This window comes from Takifugu flavidus, chromosome 5 (assembly GCF_003711565.1).
Source record: "Takifugu flavidus isolate HTHZ2018 chromosome 5, ASM371156v2, whole genome shotgun sequence".
NCBI classification, from domain to species: Eukaryota; Metazoa; Chordata; class Actinopteri; order Tetraodontiformes; family Tetraodontidae; genus Takifugu; species Takifugu flavidus.
Window position 1 is genome coordinate 9,280,370 of NC_079524.1, and position 19,305 is coordinate 9,299,674.

The 19,305-nt window shown below is 49.1% G+C and overlaps 1 protein-coding gene across 3 annotated transcripts in view; it reads right to left on the minus strand.

Moving 5' to 3' along the window:
- Window positions 1–19,305, minus strand: part of fbxl17 (F-box and leucine-rich repeat protein 17) — a 129,527-nt gene that overhangs the window by 34,118 nt on the left and 76,104 nt on the right. For all 3 annotated transcript variants that reach the window (XR_008950457.1, XM_057031964.1, XM_057031963.1), the window contains exon 9: window positions 5,405–5,481. Coding sequence is in view for 2 of the 3 variants with exons in the window: in XM_057031964.1 (XP_056887944.1) it covers window positions 5,405–5,481 (77 nt within the window). In the remaining variant the exon portion in view is untranslated. The remainder of the gene's footprint in view (window positions 1–5,404; window positions 5,482–19,305) is intronic.

The following is a 19,305-nucleotide window of genomic DNA, read 5'->3' on the forward strand; positions in this document are numbered from 1 at the left end:
ATACTGTGCTGCTGTGATGTTGTGATACTGTGCTGCTGGGATGCTGTGATGCTGTGCTGCTGTGATGCTGGGATGCTGTGCTGCTGTGATGCTGGGATGCTGTGCTGCTGGGATGCTGTGATGCTGTGCTGCTGTGATGCTGTGCTGCCGGGATGCTGTGCTGCTGGGATGCTGTGCTGCTGTGATGCTGTGATACTGTGCTGCTGTGCTGCTGTGATGCTGTGCTGCTGTGCTGCTGTGATGTTGTTATACTGTGCTGCTGTGATGTGTGATACTGTGCTGCTGTGCTGCTGTGATGCTGTGATGCTGTGCTGCTGTGCTGCTGTGATGTTGTTATACTGTGCTGCTGTGATGTTGTGATACTGTGCTGCTGTGCTGCTGTGATGCTGTGCTGCTGTGATGTTGTGATACTGTGCTGCTGTGTGATGCTGTGCTGCTGTGATGCTGTGCTGCTGTGCTGCTGTGATGTTGTGATACTGTGCTGCTGGGATGCTGTGATGCTGTGCTGCTGTGATGCTGTGCTGCTGTGCTTACGTACCGCTTGCTGCTCCGCCCGCGCCAAAACGGCAAAAGGTCGCTGGTCTGGTCTGCGACTCTCAATAACTGTGCTCTTTAAGCGCATGTAAAGCTATTAGCGCCACTAAAAGTTATAAATGTTGAGCACGCACGTCCACAGAATGTGAGTGAACATGAACTTCCTCCTGCAGGTAGATGGATCAGATACCTCTGGGATGCTAACTAGCCAGCGCGCTAGTGACTGTTGCCGCAGCCCCTCGTCTGCAAACGTCTTGCGTCAGATGCAACATTCAGTCTACCTCTTCACACGGATTTATTACCATTAACGTGGGTTTACGTCCTACTGAATGTGTCCAAATTAGCCAGCTGTTCCCTGAAACTTTATACTGTCGTCAAAAGACAAAATGTCTCTTTTTTACCAACCACGAAGCGAGTGGCTGTGGAGCAACAGCACCGATTAAGTTCCTTTCCAAGGTATTAGCATGATATGATGAAGGCGGATATAGCGTCTGTCCCCCGCCACATTCAGAGGGGAGACGGAGACGGAAGGGTGGGAGACCGACTTGCTTTCCTCCACACAGCCAGCATAAATCTGCTGCATCACTCTGTGCATGTTAATGGACTGCTTTAAGGCGCTACGTTATTTACACAGCGAATGTCAGACAGAGAGGGGCAAACAAGCTATTACACTATCCAAGTTTACATCACATTATGTTGCGCGGCACTTCACACCGTGGGCGAGGAATAAAAATCTGGTAAACAAACAAGATGGAGAAAATCGTGCAGGGGGAGGAAATGGAAGAGCAAGACAGGACCGCCTTCATTTTTAAGGAATTGTTACTATTACACTTGACTTATAACCTAGCTTTGATACACTTTTTAGAACATACAAGATCCCTGTAATCTGTAGTCTCACCAGTAGGTGCCACCAAATCTCGCACACTGGACTGTCTGATTCCCTGACCCCTCAAATGCTAAAGGAGGCTAATTCCACCCATGCTAAAGAACAATAACCATTAATTGTGACTGGCGTGGCGTTAACAGCCATGAGGCTAATTCGAATTTCAATCGGGAGCGGAGTCGTGTTGGCCATTTTCATGCTCCCCTTGTAAAAAGCACGATGTTACTCCAGGGAGTGACTATCAACATTTCCCCAGCGGCAAAGGAAAGCTGTGAGGACAAATAAACACACACACACACACACACACACACACAGAGCAGTCAAACCACACACAACAATGGTTTATTTTTGAGGGTTGGTGGAGGAGGAGGGGGGTGGGGGGGGACCGTATCTATCAACGTTCAGTACACTTAGACTAAAGTACCTCAGATAAAAGCAAGAGCTGAATGATGCAGGGAGGGAGGGAGGGAGGAGGAGGAGGAGGAGGGAGGAAGAAGGAGGGAAGAGCAAGAATGTGGACATACATTAGCTGTGAGAAGATCAATGAGTGAGTGATCAATATAAAAGAATACGATGCAAAAAGTGTCTCGAATAATCTCGGGAGGTGACAGATGGGTAAATACAGATGGAGGAAGCAGGAAACTCAATCTGCAGGTCTGTCGTTCCCACGTCACAACAGCTGAATCACACACACACACACACACACACACACACACACACACACACACACACACACATTCAGGAGAAACATCCAACTTAACGGAGCTGGAGCAACTTTAGAATTTAATGAATATTTGGAACTATAAACTGTCATAAACAGGAGGGAAGACGCAGAGAACCTGAGTGGAAACCTGCTTCGAGTGGAAACCAAATCAAATCTAATTTAATAAAGTTTGCTCAAATTCCATTTGTTGTCGCGCACGCCAGGATTTGCTGTTTGTTTGGGGCTCATATTCGTCCCTGTCGATTCAGCCAAGACAATCTAATGTCCATCGACAGCTCGGGACGCCAGCGAACGCTGTCTGCACATAATAATCCGCGCTCTGTTGGCGGATCTGCTCGGGAGGCGCCGAGAAGTAGAGCAAAGGTGCCGCTTTTCTTCCCCCTCATTCGCACAGGTATCCGACTCTCCCGTCCTCCGCCCCCTCTTATTCACGCGGATGTGCGCGGGAGCCGTGACTGACAAGGTAAGGGATCGAGTGAAGGTGTCTGGATGAAAGGGAATTACCATATGTAAAGAACGGCTCCAAGGCCGGTGTTTTTGTCCCCGGATAAAGCGAACGAGCTCCCAGAGACAAGATAAGGTATCCTGTGTGTCTTGGTGAGTGCTGGAGATGCAGTGGAGCTGCTGCCCATGCGTGTGTGTGTGTGTGTAAATGTGTGTGTGTGTGGCCTCTTGATGGTGTAAAGGTCCAATTTGCTCAAGGCTCTGGACTGGGTGGGGGTTTCTCAGCAAGATCTGGTTTCAGACTAACGTTTTAGTGGCCCTTTGGACCCTGAACAAGGGAATTAAATCTGGATCCTCTGTGCTGTGGGGCCACGCTGCTCACCACCCCGACCCCAAACACACACGGGTCCAGTCCGACGTGAGCACGGGTCACGTGACTTGCCTTTCATGAGTTCCTCTCCCGCTGGACGGGGAACCGTAGCTGAAATAAGTCATAAAATCATAAAAATGAAAACATATTTCTTCTAAAATGTGCAAACTTTAACAGCTCGATTCAAGAATCCAGGTGTTCTTAGCGAGTCATCGTAGTTTCTTCAATGCAGCCTGAATGTAATTTAAGGTAATTATAGTTTATGTTCTTTTACAAATGAAAGCAAATTGCTGAAAACAAACAGAGCGTTCAATAAAATCATTGGGGGGGGGGTTCTCCGTCCTTGAGTGTTTTCCAGTGTATTTTCTCCTACTCAAAAAAAAAAAATCTGCAAAAACCATCTGCACTCAGAGTAAAATTACATGTTGCCATTCTCTCCCTTCTTTCATCCAGCCCTTCCTTTATGTGTGTCCTCAAAGCCCCATGGGGGCACAGGAAGCGAGTGCAGGGAGGAAAAGAACCAAACACTCAAACGTAAGAGGCTAGCGGACATCTCAAATGCACTCAGAGAGGCCATTAATAAAGATAATTAGCACAGGAGATGGACAGGGATGGGGGGGGGGTTCAAGGCTAGCTTGGCTGATGTAAAATCTCATTTCAGTTATTTAATTTATCTGAAGACTGAAGCAGGAAATCCACAATCATTTAGTTCAAGCTCAGAGCCTCCACAACAGGCATCTCTATCCTACAGAGATGCCTGAAAGCAAGCGCACGCACACACACACACACACACACACACACACACAGATCCAATCATCGGCCAACAAAGTCCAGAGGGGTCATTAGTGAAGGAAGAAGATCAGATATCGCCAATTCATCTTGGAGTGACATGCAGATATCGGGGGTTGGGGGCTGGTTATACCGGTGGGTGGTGCGTGTTCCCAGTTTAATGTACCGCTGTGATCTCCGGCTCATTAATCAAACACAGCGGACGCACGCTCACACCTATGTAGTTAAGGTTCAGGGTCAGAGAGGTCGAGGAGATTATTATTGTCGTAATTCACAATCAGCTGCAAACTGCGATGCCCTTTCAGAGTTTGGGTTGAAACACACACACCTCTTCTATATTTGTGAGGACTCTGATGGACAAATGACATTCCCCAGCAGCTTAACCTCCACCTAGCTGTAACATGAACCTTAAAACCTACTCCTGACCCTTAAAAAGCCATTTCAGGAGAAGGCCAACCAAAAGGTCCTCACTTTGCTAGTAAGATGTATTTCTTGGACCTCACTGCGCAACATGTACAGAATGCGCACACAGAGACACACACACACAATTAAGAAAATATGCCAGGCTAAGTGCTACTTTCCTCTATGAGCAGTGATTATGCAGTAAGATAATTACAGACAGCAAACATTTAACACTGTTTATGGTTAATTATAGAGAGGGTGAGATAAGTCCTGACCCACAGCAGGTCACAATCATTTAATTATTGGCCGATTAGAATTATATAGAATCTCACTTCAACAGAATGAGGTGAAATAGAACATTTTAAGAGATAATCATTCTGATGATGATGATTCCAGGTTTTGGGAATGGTTTTTCCAGGTCACAGGTATTGTGTTAGCTGGAGGGGAATAAAAGCATTATTGTGTCCAAACAGATCAAAAGGGTTCCTGGTGCATGAGACCAAGTTAGGCTGTATGATCGGAGATGCTGCTTTCAGTAAGTGATGCGTTTCCACGGAAACATTGTCACCTCTATGTTTTCTGATAACGCGCCACCGTTTACATGTGCCCTGAACAGACGCACCTCAATCCTGAAAGGAGCGGGCATAATCGCAGCTATAAATATTCCAAATATCACCCGTTTACAAGGGGAACCTCGCTTCGCATTCGGAGTGTGAACTGTTTAAAACACCCTCGATGCACCTGAATGATGGATTTTACACATGCTTCAGACTATTTAAACAGGATACATAATATAACAGGCTTTTACAGGCCCACACAAAGGGCCCCGGGCACCAAACTCTTCAAGCTCTCTGCACTCTGAAGATGGAAATAACGTCGTGCACGCTGTAAAGCAGAAAGCAGGCGAGCTAGTAGCTGGTGTCTACTTAGTAATGAAATATTTTAGCTTGGAAAAACTAATTACAAACACATAAAAGCTAACGTCTCTTTGCAAAATTACAACACAACAATGCTGCAATTAGCTGAACAGACGTCAGCATCTTACTCTTGAGACTTTAGCACTAAAGTGGTCCGAGCTGCTGCTGCAGCCTTCAAAACAACGCAGTTAAACGCTTCTTCCAGCAAAACCTAATTCCATATAATTGTCAATAACACTTTTGCTGCAACTTTGGGGGGGGCGGCGGCGGCGATGAGTCTCGGAACACAACGGTACCTGTGGGCGTGTTAGAAGAACGGAGAGAGAGAGAGAGCGTCCTACCGTGGTCGGTGATTTTACAGGACACCAGGTAGAGCTCCTTCAGACTTCTGCCTTCCTTGGCGATGATTTCCACACACCTGCGACGAGAGAGGGAATAATGCATGAGCCCAGTTACCAACGTTCACCTGGAGGCGCCGTTTCCTCTGTCAAAACGGCGGCGGGCCCCTCCCCCTTTAAATTGCTCCGCCGCGCACGTTTGCAGGGTCGTAACTGTTGGCACATCCAGCCTCTGCCTCTTCTAAAGAACACATTAATGATTGAACACCTTATTTGATTAAAGGAGCGTGTGCTCACACAGCAGGAGAGTGTGCGCGCGGGGGCGCGTGCGTATTTACACGTGTATAACGTCCGCCCGCTCACTTCAAAGGGGGATATCTGCATTCACGGCGCTGCCAGAGAGGGAGAGAACACGCTGGAGTATACACGAGAGGGGGCGAGGAGAAGATCAGAGCACCTGTATCAAGCAATTCTCTGTAAATGGATCTAATGAGGAAAGTGTGAGCAACAACCAGGTTCTGAAGAGCACGTTTGACCCATTAACCTTGGGCGGAGCATCGCTGGGTCTCACGGCTGTTTGTCTGCGCTGCGTCTTCACGTCAGCGTCAGACAGGGGTCCATATTGAGTTCTGAGGCTCATTAAAAGCGGCGCCCACACCGGCAATAGGTGCTATTCCTCAGACGTTTGCTTTTATTCAGCCACGATCTGCTGGCCATCCCAATGACGCGTGCGACAGGTGTTTTTGTTGCTGGTTCTGTTTTTTATAGACGTCTCTGAAATAACGTCCCTGTTTTTAACCTGGATGGTGGATTTTCCATCGGCCGTGTCAAAGAATAACGGGAAAAAAAAAATCTTCTTTCAGAGTAGACAAAGCTGTTCAGCCCTGCGCTGGCCTGACATCCACTCCAGCTACTCTGGCCTTTTTTTTTCCAGATTTCTGTTGTCTGAGGCCAGCTTTAGCGTTCTGGCTCGCTCTCCTCTCTGTGGGCGACTCTCACGTCAAGTCGCGACTATAAATCCTGCAGGTTGACGTTTCCTGTTTCAATAAACATCAGTAAAAAGGACCTTAATAACTGGCAAAAACGTGACAGAAAAACAAATGTAGTAACTGGTGATACCTGTCTGATTCAACCACCCACACACACACACACACACACACACACAGTGCTGGGGCTGCAGCATGAGGACTGCTAATGAACGGCCGGTTCAGGAAGGACCAGAAAATGTTGCGACAAAGGCCAAGGCAGACACTACCCTGTGGGGGCTTGTTAGGACATCCCAGGGGGTCAGAGCAACAGCAATTAGATGAGATATCAATGAATGAGGTGCAGATTTAGCAGAGGGGGAGATCTGGAGTCAGTAGGGAGGGAGGCCTTGGCTGAGGGGGCGAGGGGAGACGGAGCCTGTGTGTGACACGATTAAGGCTCGGTTCGAGCCGCGGTGGAAGTCCACGGAGACACAACAGGCTCCCACACGCTCCACTCGAGCCCCCCCGAGACTCAGCCGGCATGAATTAGTGATCTGCTCCCTCTCAATAATGTAGAGAGTCTGTGACCAAAGCTGGATGAGGCGTGCACTGTGGAGCGGAGAGAGGGAGGGATGCTGCAGCGGGTTCTGTGAGGTGGGATGGAGGGTTGGGAAACAAGGAGGAGAGGAGGATGAGGATGAGGATGAGGAGGATACCCTGTGGAAGAGAGGAAGAGAAATAAGAGAGGGGAAGTAGAGAAATGATGGAGAGAAAGAAAACATTAAATTAGATCAAGAACAGTTCAAGAAAATTGAGATGAAGGAAGATAAAAGGCCAGTGAGGTGGCGGCAGCAGTGTTGCTTTTAAAAATGCAGCAAACAAACGCAGCTCAAAAACGACAGGTTGCAGCAAAATAAAAGCATGAGGATGAGTTCTGAGGGACGGCCTGGTCATAGGGCTGCTGGTCCTGACGGGCCCAGCGGAGACGCAGGACCAGCCTTATTACGGTCAGCGTGGGTCTGCTTCCCCGTCACGACGCCGGAGGACAACAATGGAACCGTCTCTCCTGGATGTCTCCTCCTGTTTAATCCTTTTCCTGTCCAGTCATTTGGACACATTTTCTCATCCTCAGACACAAACATTCCATTTCAACGGAATTTCCCAAAACGCCAACTGTACATTTTGCTTCCCAGACAACAACATCCCAGTAACCCATCCATCTGATTTCCTTTAATCACTCTTTATCCTGATCATGGTCATGGGGTGCTGGAGACCATCCCAGTCGTCACCGAGTGAGCGGCGGGGATACAGGCTGGACAGTGGAAGGACTCATATTTATAGATGCATATTTGAGGCACTAGCCGCTGTCCAAATGACTGCTCTTTATGCCATCGCTACCATATTTTCATAGCTTTAAGACAAAAAAAACACGTATTCAGAAGAATTCTTTAAAACCATGGAAACCATATCAACCCCGGCCGGAACGCTCTGCAATTAATGAAGGTCTGCCGCCACCACCAGCTTCTAAAATGAGGCCCTGAAAGCAGATTGTTCTCTCGACGTTCATCTCTGTTTCACAGCATAAATTCCTTCCCTGCAGCACAAACCGCCAGCGGCCGTTGGCGTTCGGAGCCGCCCCCGTGACCTCCCGTCACCCTCGTCTATTGTTTTATCAACGTGTCATCTAGGCGGCAAAGTGCAATTTGTGTGAAAGGAACCTCGCCGAGGCGTGCGGCGAAAGGAACAAAGTGAGTGAGCGACGGGCGGCGCGGTTTTGTCCGTCCGTCCCTTTTTCCCGTCGTGTCCCTCAGAGGTGAAGCTAATCTTCTTTCGTGTACTCAGACAGACAGCCGGCGAGGGGAAGAATCGTCCGACAGTTGAGAGAGACCGAGGGCCGTATTTATCACAAAGGCCGCAGACAGTCTTCTGGCCAAAAAACATGTGTCGCGCTTCTCTTTAGTCAGCCAATCACAATGGAACGGAAACAAAGAGGCTTCTGGGAGAGCGGCGGTGCCCAGGTACGCTGGCCCCTCCCTGGCATGGCCCACAATTACATGGCTGTCTGCAGACACAAAGGGAGCAGGGGGAAACAGAAATGGGCGGTTTTTTATAAGAAAGGGAAGGAAAAAGAGAGTAAAATCCGGCATGAAAAGGCAGAAAGAAAAGCAGTCAAAGGTCTGGGGAGAGGTGGAGAACGTGAGGAAGAGGCGGCGGCGGCCGACAAGGCCTCAGACTTCCATGGCCGTCTTAAAACTTAATGAAATGGAAGGGCGGGGCATCAGGAAGGCGGCGAAAAGGCACGAGGAGGTTTATACATCTGAGGAGGGCACGCAGGCAAAATGATTCCCGCTGTAAATTTTCTTTATATTGCTCGTAAATCCATACGGAGGCAGGGCCCCGCGTCCTCGGGCGATCCGCCGCTCCGAATTTCTGAATCCACATGACAAGAGGGTCTTTTTTCATCAGGCGGCATCAACAATATACATCAAAAAAGCCACTTAAGGGGGGAAAAAGAAAAATAACATTTTGAACTGACGATCTCCCAAAAGAGGTCCGCTGCCAAATTTATTCAAAACCTCAAAAACTGATGTGGCTTCAGCAGGAATAACTGGATCTACGCACGGACGGAGTCAAAATAAACAAAGACAAAAGACTTTCCTTCATGCAGAGTTCGGATTTTTTACGTTTTGGTTGTTAAATGTGTAATAAAGAATAATAAAAGTAGGTGAATACAACACACAGAAGACCTCTGTGGACTGACCACAGTTCCCGGCGTCTGTTCCAGCTATCAGGGCCTGGATCCTTTCCCAGGACGGCCCGCCGGAGCTGCCGCTCTGTCCAGAATCACGCTCTCAACGCGCTCCGCCGCCGTTAATCACGTTTTGAAATTATTCAGCAAAACAGCAGGGCGCTCCAGCAGCCTGTCATCGGCCGTCACCAGAATGTGCTGAGGTGGTCAAAATGGTCAGGCATGGACGCTTCTCAGCCCAACATTCCAGCCTGGGAGAGGACGGGAGAAGAGTGGGATCACGCAGCTTCCGGAAAGGAGAAAGCTCATTTCCTGGAGGCCAGAATCGGTTTGGTTGTGCACGTTGTTAAAGGCCCAGGGACAGAGCACCACAGAAGCTTCCAAGATGTGCTGGATGTAAATGGAATTTTTTTTTAAAGTGTATCCTTCCATGGACTAAACAAAACAACATAAACAACATGTACGGCATCCATAGCATGAGAAGGATCCCTCATCTCTGGTCGGAGGGCAGGGGGAGTCACCGCGGCAAACACCCTTTTGTGACTCTGGGCTGTAAATACATCTGATTCGGTGTAGAATAGGAAAATTCCCGTCTGACACACATTATAGTGCTATCTTTGTGAGGACTGTCATAAACAATAAATTCCCCAACCACAACCTTCAAACCACGTCTTAACCCTCAAACAGTCCTTTGACATTGAGGACCAGCCTCCCTTCCCAAAAATGTCCTCACTTAGTAGAATCTTTGGTAGGAAATACAATAAAACACACACACACACACACACACACACACACACACACACACACACACACAAAGCTCTTCAGTCCATCTCAGGAGTTACATGCTTCCTGTTTCCCCTGACAACATGCAAGTCAGACACTCACAGGTAAATCAACCGATGGGTTGTGTAACGGCCCTCCGTGAGTGCGTCTGCCACCGCGTTCAGCCCGGCGCAGCCACAACACAATAAATAACTTGGGGGGGGGGGGGGGGGGGGGGGGGGGGGGTACCATGGCAGACGGTGATAACGCTTACAGCCTCAGGTCTGAGCTGACCCACTGGTGTTTGTGTGTGTGAGAGAGTGTGAGGGTGAGTGTGAGTCTGTGTCCACATAAGATGACCAGATAAATTAGAGACTGTTGCTCAGCAGTGGTTGTGAATACAGGCAGTTTTTTTTATATCACTCAATGAAGAAAAAGCATGTAGCTGAAGACAGAGAGGTTTCGTTTTCAACAAAAGTTGATTCTTTTAAAGTCATTTATTGTGTGTTTATTTTGTTCACCTCAATTTTGGCCATTTTAAGGTATTTTCTGGGAAAATAGTAGGAAAAAAGAGGGGGGAATAATACATTTAGACATGAGGAGGAATGTAGGGAAGCGGATTAGAGTAGTGTAAGAAGAAGTTTTAATAAAAGTCCCGGGTTTGTTGTTTTGACTTGTCTTAAGGTAATTTCGGAGGCTCTGATCCTCTCGCAGAACAAAACCTGCTCAGCTGGACTGACAGACAAGACGGTGTCAAAAACTTGCTTATTAAAACAGAAGAAGAAGCGGAAGTAGAAGAAGATAATGTGGTGTTCCTTCTACAACCTGGATAAAATCTGGTCCCAGGCTGAGCTCCAGCGAGGGGGGGGGGGGGGGGGGGTGGGTGTCCTCCTCCTACCAGCAGCTCTCTTATTAACACAACGTTGTTCTGGCCGCTGAAGGAAACCAGCCGGAGCCGCCACAGCGACTTGTAGACGGAGGAGAACAATCGGGATGTTTACCGACAGACCTGACGCAGCGGCACACAGCACCGCACGCGCCGCGCCGCGCCGCGCCGCGCACCTCCGCCTCCGCCCACTCAGCTACGGCTAATTGCGCTGCACTTTGATTACCGCCGTCCATTTAAAGGAGAGCTCACCAAACTCACCCTCTTCTGTCCTCTCTCTTTTTTCGACGTGCACGCAAACACATCCCCTTTGTACATGTGTGTAGAGAAAATAGAAGGCCGGTGGAGTGCGTGTGTTCCTTTGCAGGAACCTGAAGGGTGTTCATTTAGCTAATGGATATGAAGAGTAATGGAAGAGGAGGAAGAGGAGGAGGATGAGGAGGGATGAAGATAAAGTAGGGGAGGGTGGAGGAGGGCAGGTGGGCACTGAAATACACCCAAACAGATTCTGTATGGTCTGTAATGGTCCAACAGGTTGATGTTCCGTACTACTTTAATTACTCTAGTCTAGGGTCCTCCTACGCAGGTTCCTGCTGAAGATGAAGGAAGTCCTGCTCTGTGGTGCCACCGCTGCGCGCCGCCGGTTTACCAGAACTCACACCAGGAGCACAAACCGGATCAATGGACACACACTGATCTGAAGTACTCAGAGGAGCGGAGGCAGCAGACACTGAAGTGGGGACGGCGGCTGATCGATGGAGAATATCAGCGCCTCCGCGTTGGGATTCAGTCGGTCTTCGGTTCCTTCGCACCGCGCGGCGTTTAGCAGTGTTTTCACGTTGAAGTGAAAGCAGGCGCACAGGCACTTTCCCACCGTGTCGCACCAGAGTCCAAATCCGCCACAACAGCCGGTCATTTGGCCCATTTTCATCTGGTCAGTCTGGGATTTTTGAGAGTTACACTGCGCAGACGCTCGCCGTCTTCTTTCCAGCTGCGCTAGCAGCCGTCATTGGCCAGTTGGAGCCTGATTGAAGTGTGCGCACCAGCGGCGATTGAACTCTGGGCGTGTTAGCTCGACAGTGACAAATTCAATTCTGTCCGATTTCTGCTGGATGAACAGCAGGGCTCCTGCTCGACGTTGCCGGCAGAAGAACTCATTATTGATGACAGCTTCAGCGTATTTTCAATATCCACCTCAATCCGGTTTGGAGATTAAAAACATTCTTTGCTTTGCATTTCTTTGCGTTGACCAAATAGCATCACGCTCAGCAAGTGAAGTGTGTTTAGGGTTGGCAGGAAAACGCGGCGACAATTGGTGGAAGTCACAAAGGCTTTGCAGAATTAAAATCTTAACGTAATAGAAAACGAAGACAAGACGCGTTCGCTTCACCCAGAGGAAATCTGGCGCCGCGCACTCCAGCGAATGCACGCACGGCCGCCTCCCTTTGTGATCGTCAGCACTCACAGATGCACACAGTGTTGGTCATGTGACCCCGCTGCTTTGAACTCGTTTCCACGGCCTTGATTGTCCGCCCCTTCTTTGTTGACGGAATCTTCAAAATGCGACTGCAACGGTTCCAAGAAAAGCCGCTCAGCACACTGACCAATTATGGTGATGGCTACAGAGATATCACACCCACACTGCGCATTAAACAGCTAAAATATAGGTTTAATGCCACGCAGTTTCCTTTCTGGATGGAATTGCTGATTTCCCTGTGTGGGTCCCTTCCTACTCTATTCCCTGCTGTCCTCACAATATTAAAGTTTCACAATTGCAAAAATGCAACGATTAAATTCAAACCGTGAGCTCGACATATATGAGGGAAACAGAGGAAGGGGCGACACGCTATAAAAGCTAGTAGCTAATCATATTGTTGCCTCCTGGGGGACAGGAGTAAAGGAGGATTCTAATGGGATACTGGTGGCTAAATAACCATAATGGTAATAACAGTGGGTGCATCTCTCAGAGCGCACGTTTGACTCCGGTGACATGTAGCCATTAGGTATTCATGAAAACAGATGCTTGTCTGGCTCGCGAGCTCATTGGCCCAAACACCCCAGGAAAAAGGCAGAAACCTAAATGAATTTCCCAAAGGAAAGGGCCGTTTGATCCAGCGCCAAGCTAGGGGAGGAGGTTTTCCTGCGCTGAAAGAGTGTGAGGGAGAAAGAGGCCGGGAAGAGAGGACAGAGAAGAAAGAACGGAGCGCAATTTATCTCTCCTGAAGATCCCTTTCTCAAAAAACATCTGTCTTGATCAACCTTCATATCCACAGCGAAGACACTAAAATCACCTGAAATCACTGGAAAACAGGGATGTGATGTAAAAATCCAGAGGACAGGAAAACCAGTGCGGAGCATCTCTATTCTTCCCAACTACACATAGAGCAGTCGGAAGCGTATTTATCCCCTGATCGCCAAACGACCACGGCTCAGCTGGTGCTTTGGGGAGGCAGAAGAAGGCCGAGCAGAAGGACCAGCTTTAATAGAGAGTGTTGCTGATAGATGTGATTACAGCCTTTTCATGGTGCCCATCAGACTCTATAGATTCCAGATGATGACAGTCGTTGCACCCTCTTTTCCTCCCTCTCTTTGTTTTCCTGTAATCCCAAGCTTTGCACTTGTCTATTTGATCTTCTTCTCCCGTCTTTCAGCTTTCCTGGTTCTACTTACCAGCCCTATTTTCCCCCCATTCGGAAACCTTGTTCCTCTGAGCTGTGCCCTTTTAGTAATTCCCCCCGAAATAACACCATCATCTTCTATATAGCTTCCCTCTCTATCCTCCCTATATGTGACCACCCTACAGCTAAAAATAAATAAAAATATACCCTCCTCCCTTTATGTCTCAGTCCTTCTCCTCATCCTTCACATTTATAGAACATCTTTTCCTCTGAACACATCAGCAGTAGCGTGACGACGAATGACCTGAGACACAGGCGCAGCTCCTGGTCATCCACTGGTCCAACAGAAGAACTGGTGAGAGTTCCACTGTAACCCCGGAGCTCAAAGTCCCACCGATACTCCAGTGAGATCCAATATCTGCCCAAGTCCTACTCAGGCTTCTCTCATTACACACTCAGCGTGGGCCAGAGACAGAGCCACGCACGAAGCTACAGGCCTGGAATTCATACGGCTGGAAGTGTGTGTGCGTGCGTGGCTGTGATGTGGCATGCTAACAACAGCTAAGACAAAACCTCAGTAAAAGGGTGTGTAATATACCATGACACTGTACACAGTTCAAGTAGATTTATGGTCCCCATTATGCGTCCTCTGGCCGGAGACAAACCGTAGAGAATGTTAATTTCCACTACCATAAACAACCAGAATCGGCAGAGCACTGACATGTGAGCGTGCTAGCAGACACATGTGCAACATCAGAACAACTATGACGGAGAGACATGACATGCGTTTGCACTTACATGTTTGAGTTTGACCTTGGAGCCATGTTTGATAAAAAAAAAAAAAAAAACAGGATTAAAATGCTGTTGCCAACAGGGAGATCCGGGGTCATCCGGAGTCAGCGCGCAGTGTAAGAGCTAACACACCAGCTAACACTAATACAGCTGTAATCCAATCACTTTTCAGCACCCTCAGAATGGAGCTCTGGTTCAACAGAAGCAGGACCTCAGTCAAAGGCTGCAGGGCTGAGCAGGAAAACAGCTCTAAAAGTTCCTGCGTTTAATTTCGAACAGCTACATTTTAAACAGCAAAGCTGTGTGTGTGCGCGGATGCACGTGTTCAGGCGGCACACCAAGACAGGCTGGAGGGCTGGACTTGTACAGGTCCCAGTCTGCCAGTTTAATTTGATCGCTGGACTTTGATACAAATCCACACAGCGTGGGAGCTCACACCACCCGAGTGAGTGTGTGTGTGTGTGTGTGTGTGAGTACAGGCAGGTTCACACCACCTGTTTGTCAGCACTGCAAGCCAAGCTGCCATCCACTTCAGGAGGGTACGCTTTGATGCTCCTGTGCGTCTGCGTGCAAAATGTTCTGCACGCTGGAATGTACCTGCGGCGTGCCGTCTATTCTGCCTTCCACGGGAAGCTGTTCCTCATTAATCAATTTATGGAGCCTGGCGAGCCAAGGCCTTTTCTCCTCCCACAGACTGCGTCCTCCACAGGCTTCTTTCCTCCTCCAGCTCACATAACCCACCTTCTGGCCAGATCAGGTCATGCACGGTAACAAAAAACCCACTTTGGGAGCCGCCGGCCTGCTCCGCAAACACGCTACCATTAGCTGATTTTTCAGTTGACCTCCTGTATGTTGATACAATGTATATGATTTGAAGCTTTGTATTTATTGAAATCACAATTTCCATGCCAAGTGTTCACTCACACCATGTTTTGTTAGCTGGTCTGTATTTTGTAATGAGTGGATTTAGAACATTTACTGGCTGTTGTATTTTTCTTTTCAATAACGTTTTTTCAGAAACGTCTGTTTCTTTTCGATAACGTCTCAATTTATGTCGTTAGATGCGGTTTATCAACGACAGGTCGAGTCGAGGAAAGGTCCGTCTATGCCGTTTAAACCATTCACCCGCGTGATCGCGCCGAGCCCCTGAAGAGGACGCGGCAAACAGGACAAAGCGGATCTTATCTTATATGACGTCCACACAACAAAAGCTTAAGGTGGCAGCCAATCAGATCGCCCACCCGCTGTCCTGTTTTTTTTTTTTTTAAGGGGGGATGATCGCAAGAGAAGCGGCAAACGAATGAGCGCGAGATGAGAAGAGAGAAGGAATAGAGGGCAGGAGCGGTGGGCAGCCACATGGCAACTCCGGGCTATCTGATTCGTCGAGGCGGGCGGTGCAGGCAGCCAGGCAAGGAGACCAGGAAATGTAATTCAGGGAGGCTGTCGGAATATGACGTCCCTGGGAGCCATTCAATCTGCAGCCAAACCCTCGAGCGGCGCGCTGGCTGGCATGGTGGCAGCAGAGGTTAGAACTGTGAGCTCACCGCCTGTCAACCCCTCCACATCCTTTTAGGAGGGAGGGGTATGATGGAGAGGGGGCACAGGAGAAGGGGTGAGCGGCAGAAAGATGAGAATGGAGATAAATATAGTCTCGTGCCCACAATGTAGCGATAAAACGGGGCGGCTGCCAAAAATAAACAAGATTTAAAAGGAGTACGTGAGCGTCCGGGAGGAGGGGCGGGGCGCCGAGAGACGGAGGCACAATGGGACTCCGGGGGATGAATGGGAGAGAGGAGGGAGAAGGAAAGGTGGAGCGAGAGCGGCGGTAATTGACAAGACCGACTGGCGCTCATCACCGAGCTACTCTATTCAATGTGAAACCAAAATAAACCGCACCTGCTCGGCGGCGCTCGCATGAGCGGCTTACAACAGGGCTGCACCAAACACACCAGACAGACTTGGAGCTCAACGATAGAATCTTTAGGAAAGGAAGCAGACGCACCAGTATACTTAAGGCACCGGGACAGAGGACTCAGGTCGCCCAATTAGACGCCCCGAACATTTTACGCCGTCTAAGCACGGCGTAAACAAAGAGCTGCACTGTGAGCTGACAGAGGAATGACATCACGGGATCCAATGGCTGAGCGGATTCACATGCTGCCATTCACCTCTACCTGCTGGTTGTCCAGGTTTACCGGGACTTTCTCAAGGGATCTTATCGGGGAAGCCGAGCCGCCGCTGGCTGCTCCTCAACAGTGGGCATGGGGGCTCTGACACGGGCGATGACAGCTCACTGTTGGCTACAGCGCCGAGTATCTTTTATCGGGCCCCTTCATTCATGTTCGCACATAGACGGAGAAATTCAGCGACGCATAAAACAACATGGCTCAGCCCCCCACCGATACACAGACGCACTCGTCTATGATTTCATCCCAGAGAGACTGTACGCATTCAAACAAACACAGAAGACGGTTATTGTCCGAAAGCAATTATCTGCCACTGTCCATCTCCATGGCTGCGGGAGGACAACAGGCCCTCTGTTGATGAGGCTAGCAGCATGTGAATAGGAGGTTAGACATCCTTGGCCTTTTTCATGGCTGCGGACATTCAATCTGCCATCCACACATCCCAGCGGATCTGATAACGCTAAACAAACCCCGGAGAGAGTGCGGGAGAAAAAGCCAGACGCTAATGGCTTTAGCATTGTGTGTAAATCCGCTCTTATCTGCCTGCTCTCTGTGTTAAGAGACCGGTCAAGGGCAGTGGGAAAGGATAAACTGCAAAAACCGCAACTCCGGCCGCTGGAGTTCACTTCAACGTAAACAGTTTAGGCTGAGGGTGTGACCGCAGGAAGCGAGGGCACAATCGGACATGCAAAATTCTGTAAATGGCACCGAAATCCTGATGTGGCTCAAGCGCCTACGTGCCTGAGCCAGCGTCAAACCTCACACCTTCTCCCATTAGTGTTCTCACACAAGCTAATCATTATGCTGATTTTGCCCCGTGAGTGAGAGGTAGAAAATGAGTAAAACGGGCTGGATTATCCCCTAATCCCGCTCCGCTGCAAACAAGGAGATGGTCTTTAAACGTGTGAACTAAACGCATTAACCTTCCACACTCAGGAGAGGAGAGGAGAGAGAGGAGAGGAGAGGAGGAGAGGAGAGGAGAGGAGAAGGAGAGGAGAGGAGAGGAGAGGAGAGGAGAGGAGGAGAGGAGAGGAGAGGAGAGGAGAGGAGAGGAGGGGAGGAGAGGAGAGGAGGGGAGGGGAGGGGAGGGGAGGGAGGGGAGGGGAGGGGAGGAGAGGAAGTGGAGAGGAGAGGAGAGGAGAGGAGAGGAGAGGAGAGGAGAGGAGAGGAGAGGAGAGGAGAGGAGAGGAGAGTGAGGAGAGGAACGGTGCAATTTGCAATCTCTGGCTTGTAATCAGGATTCTAGTTTTCATACTTCCTGTATGTGGAAAGGTTCACATTCCTAAATTTTGTAATTCAAACTAACCACAATAGTTGGTGAATTCCGTTCAGAGCGGGCAGTCACCACGGCAACCACTGCCAAACTGTGAATACGAATCAGGTCATTCCATAGTCCAGACTGGAATGACCTCCAACTCAAAGACAAGAGAAGAAGATTGTTGACACACGGGAAAGACTGTTGACACAAATTGCACTGGGAATGGGAGGGGGGGGGGGGCAATCCACTAAAGTGACACAATTCCACGTCTCCGAGGTCTCTCCAAGATGATTCCTGCACTCAAGAGTGGAAAAACAGGGTCTAGCAAAGAGAGCCCTGAGAGGGTCCGTGGAGTTGAAAGTCATCTTCAAGACAGGTTCTGAGGGTCTCTGCTGTCAGAAACTGGCAGTCAAATCGCGATGTAAGATGATCCTCCCCGGGAAAACCAGACCACCATCACAGCAGCACCCCTGTAGCCCCGATATGAGGAATTGGGCTCCTCGCTATTTCAATCACTTCAGCGTTATTTATCCAGTGTCTGTTACAGTCAAGGTTCTCAAGGCACCTCACTGAAAGCCAGGCCCTGACCTCTGGAGGCCAGCGGTGCAGGAAGAACTCCCCTGTAACAGGAAGAAACCACCAGCAGGACCAGGCTCACACTGGGAAGCTCAAGCTGACGGCCGGCCGAGTAAGAATCTGAGACATATTTAATTATGTAGTTAATGTGTGTTTCGTAGAAGTAAAAGTGAGGGGGTCAGTGTGGCAGGAGGTCAGTGATACCTACAGAATTACTGACTTTAAGCTTTCTCAAAGACGAAGGTTTTCAACTTAATCCTAAAAGTAGAGAGGGAGTCAGTCTCCTGACCTGGGCTTCACAGCAGGGGGGCCTGATAGTTAAAGCCTTGGCCACCCAGTGTACTTTTAAAAATTCTCTTAACCACAAGTACCCCAGCACTCTACTGGGATGATCTGGTGCTATCGGCTCCTCCAGATAGGACGGAGCTTAGCCTCTAAGGACCTAGGAGCTCGGGAGAATTATTTTAAGACCTATTCTGGGTTTTCTGGGCAGCCAATGAAGAGAAGCCAGCAGCAAATGTGATTTCTCATCCAAAGTTCAGTCAGAACTAAAGTCGCAGCATTTGGGATCTGCCGGGCTCTTTTTCAAGGACTCATTCGGACATCCTGACAACAAGATTTGACATTAACACAAACCTAAAACCTGCAGCCGGCAGCTCCCAGACAGGATCTGGACATGGAGGCTCCCCGCTGAGCTGGGAAATCCACCTGACTGCGTCCGAGCTGAGCTACAAACACGGACACTCACGTGCGCGACACATGAAGGGGGGGCTGGAGCTCCAAGTAATGAGTTTGCAGATGCAAGTGTGGATCCCAGAGATGTGGTCCTTGTTTCCAAAGGTGGAATAAAACCTGCTGCTGCTGCCAGCACGCTCATGTCCACGCCGCTTGTCATTGAGATAAAAGACAACTAGAGGGGGGCGTGATGGAGGGGGGGTCATCCTGTGACTGCACGGTGGACTGCATCTTTTCCCTTTTGGTTTTCTGAAAGATCATAAGATACAGATGCATCGAGGGATTTTTAGATGGAGAAAAGGTGAGAAGAACCCACTCTTACTCTTAAAACCTGCTACCTTTAGCTTTGTCTGCCACTCTAATAAAGCTCCCGC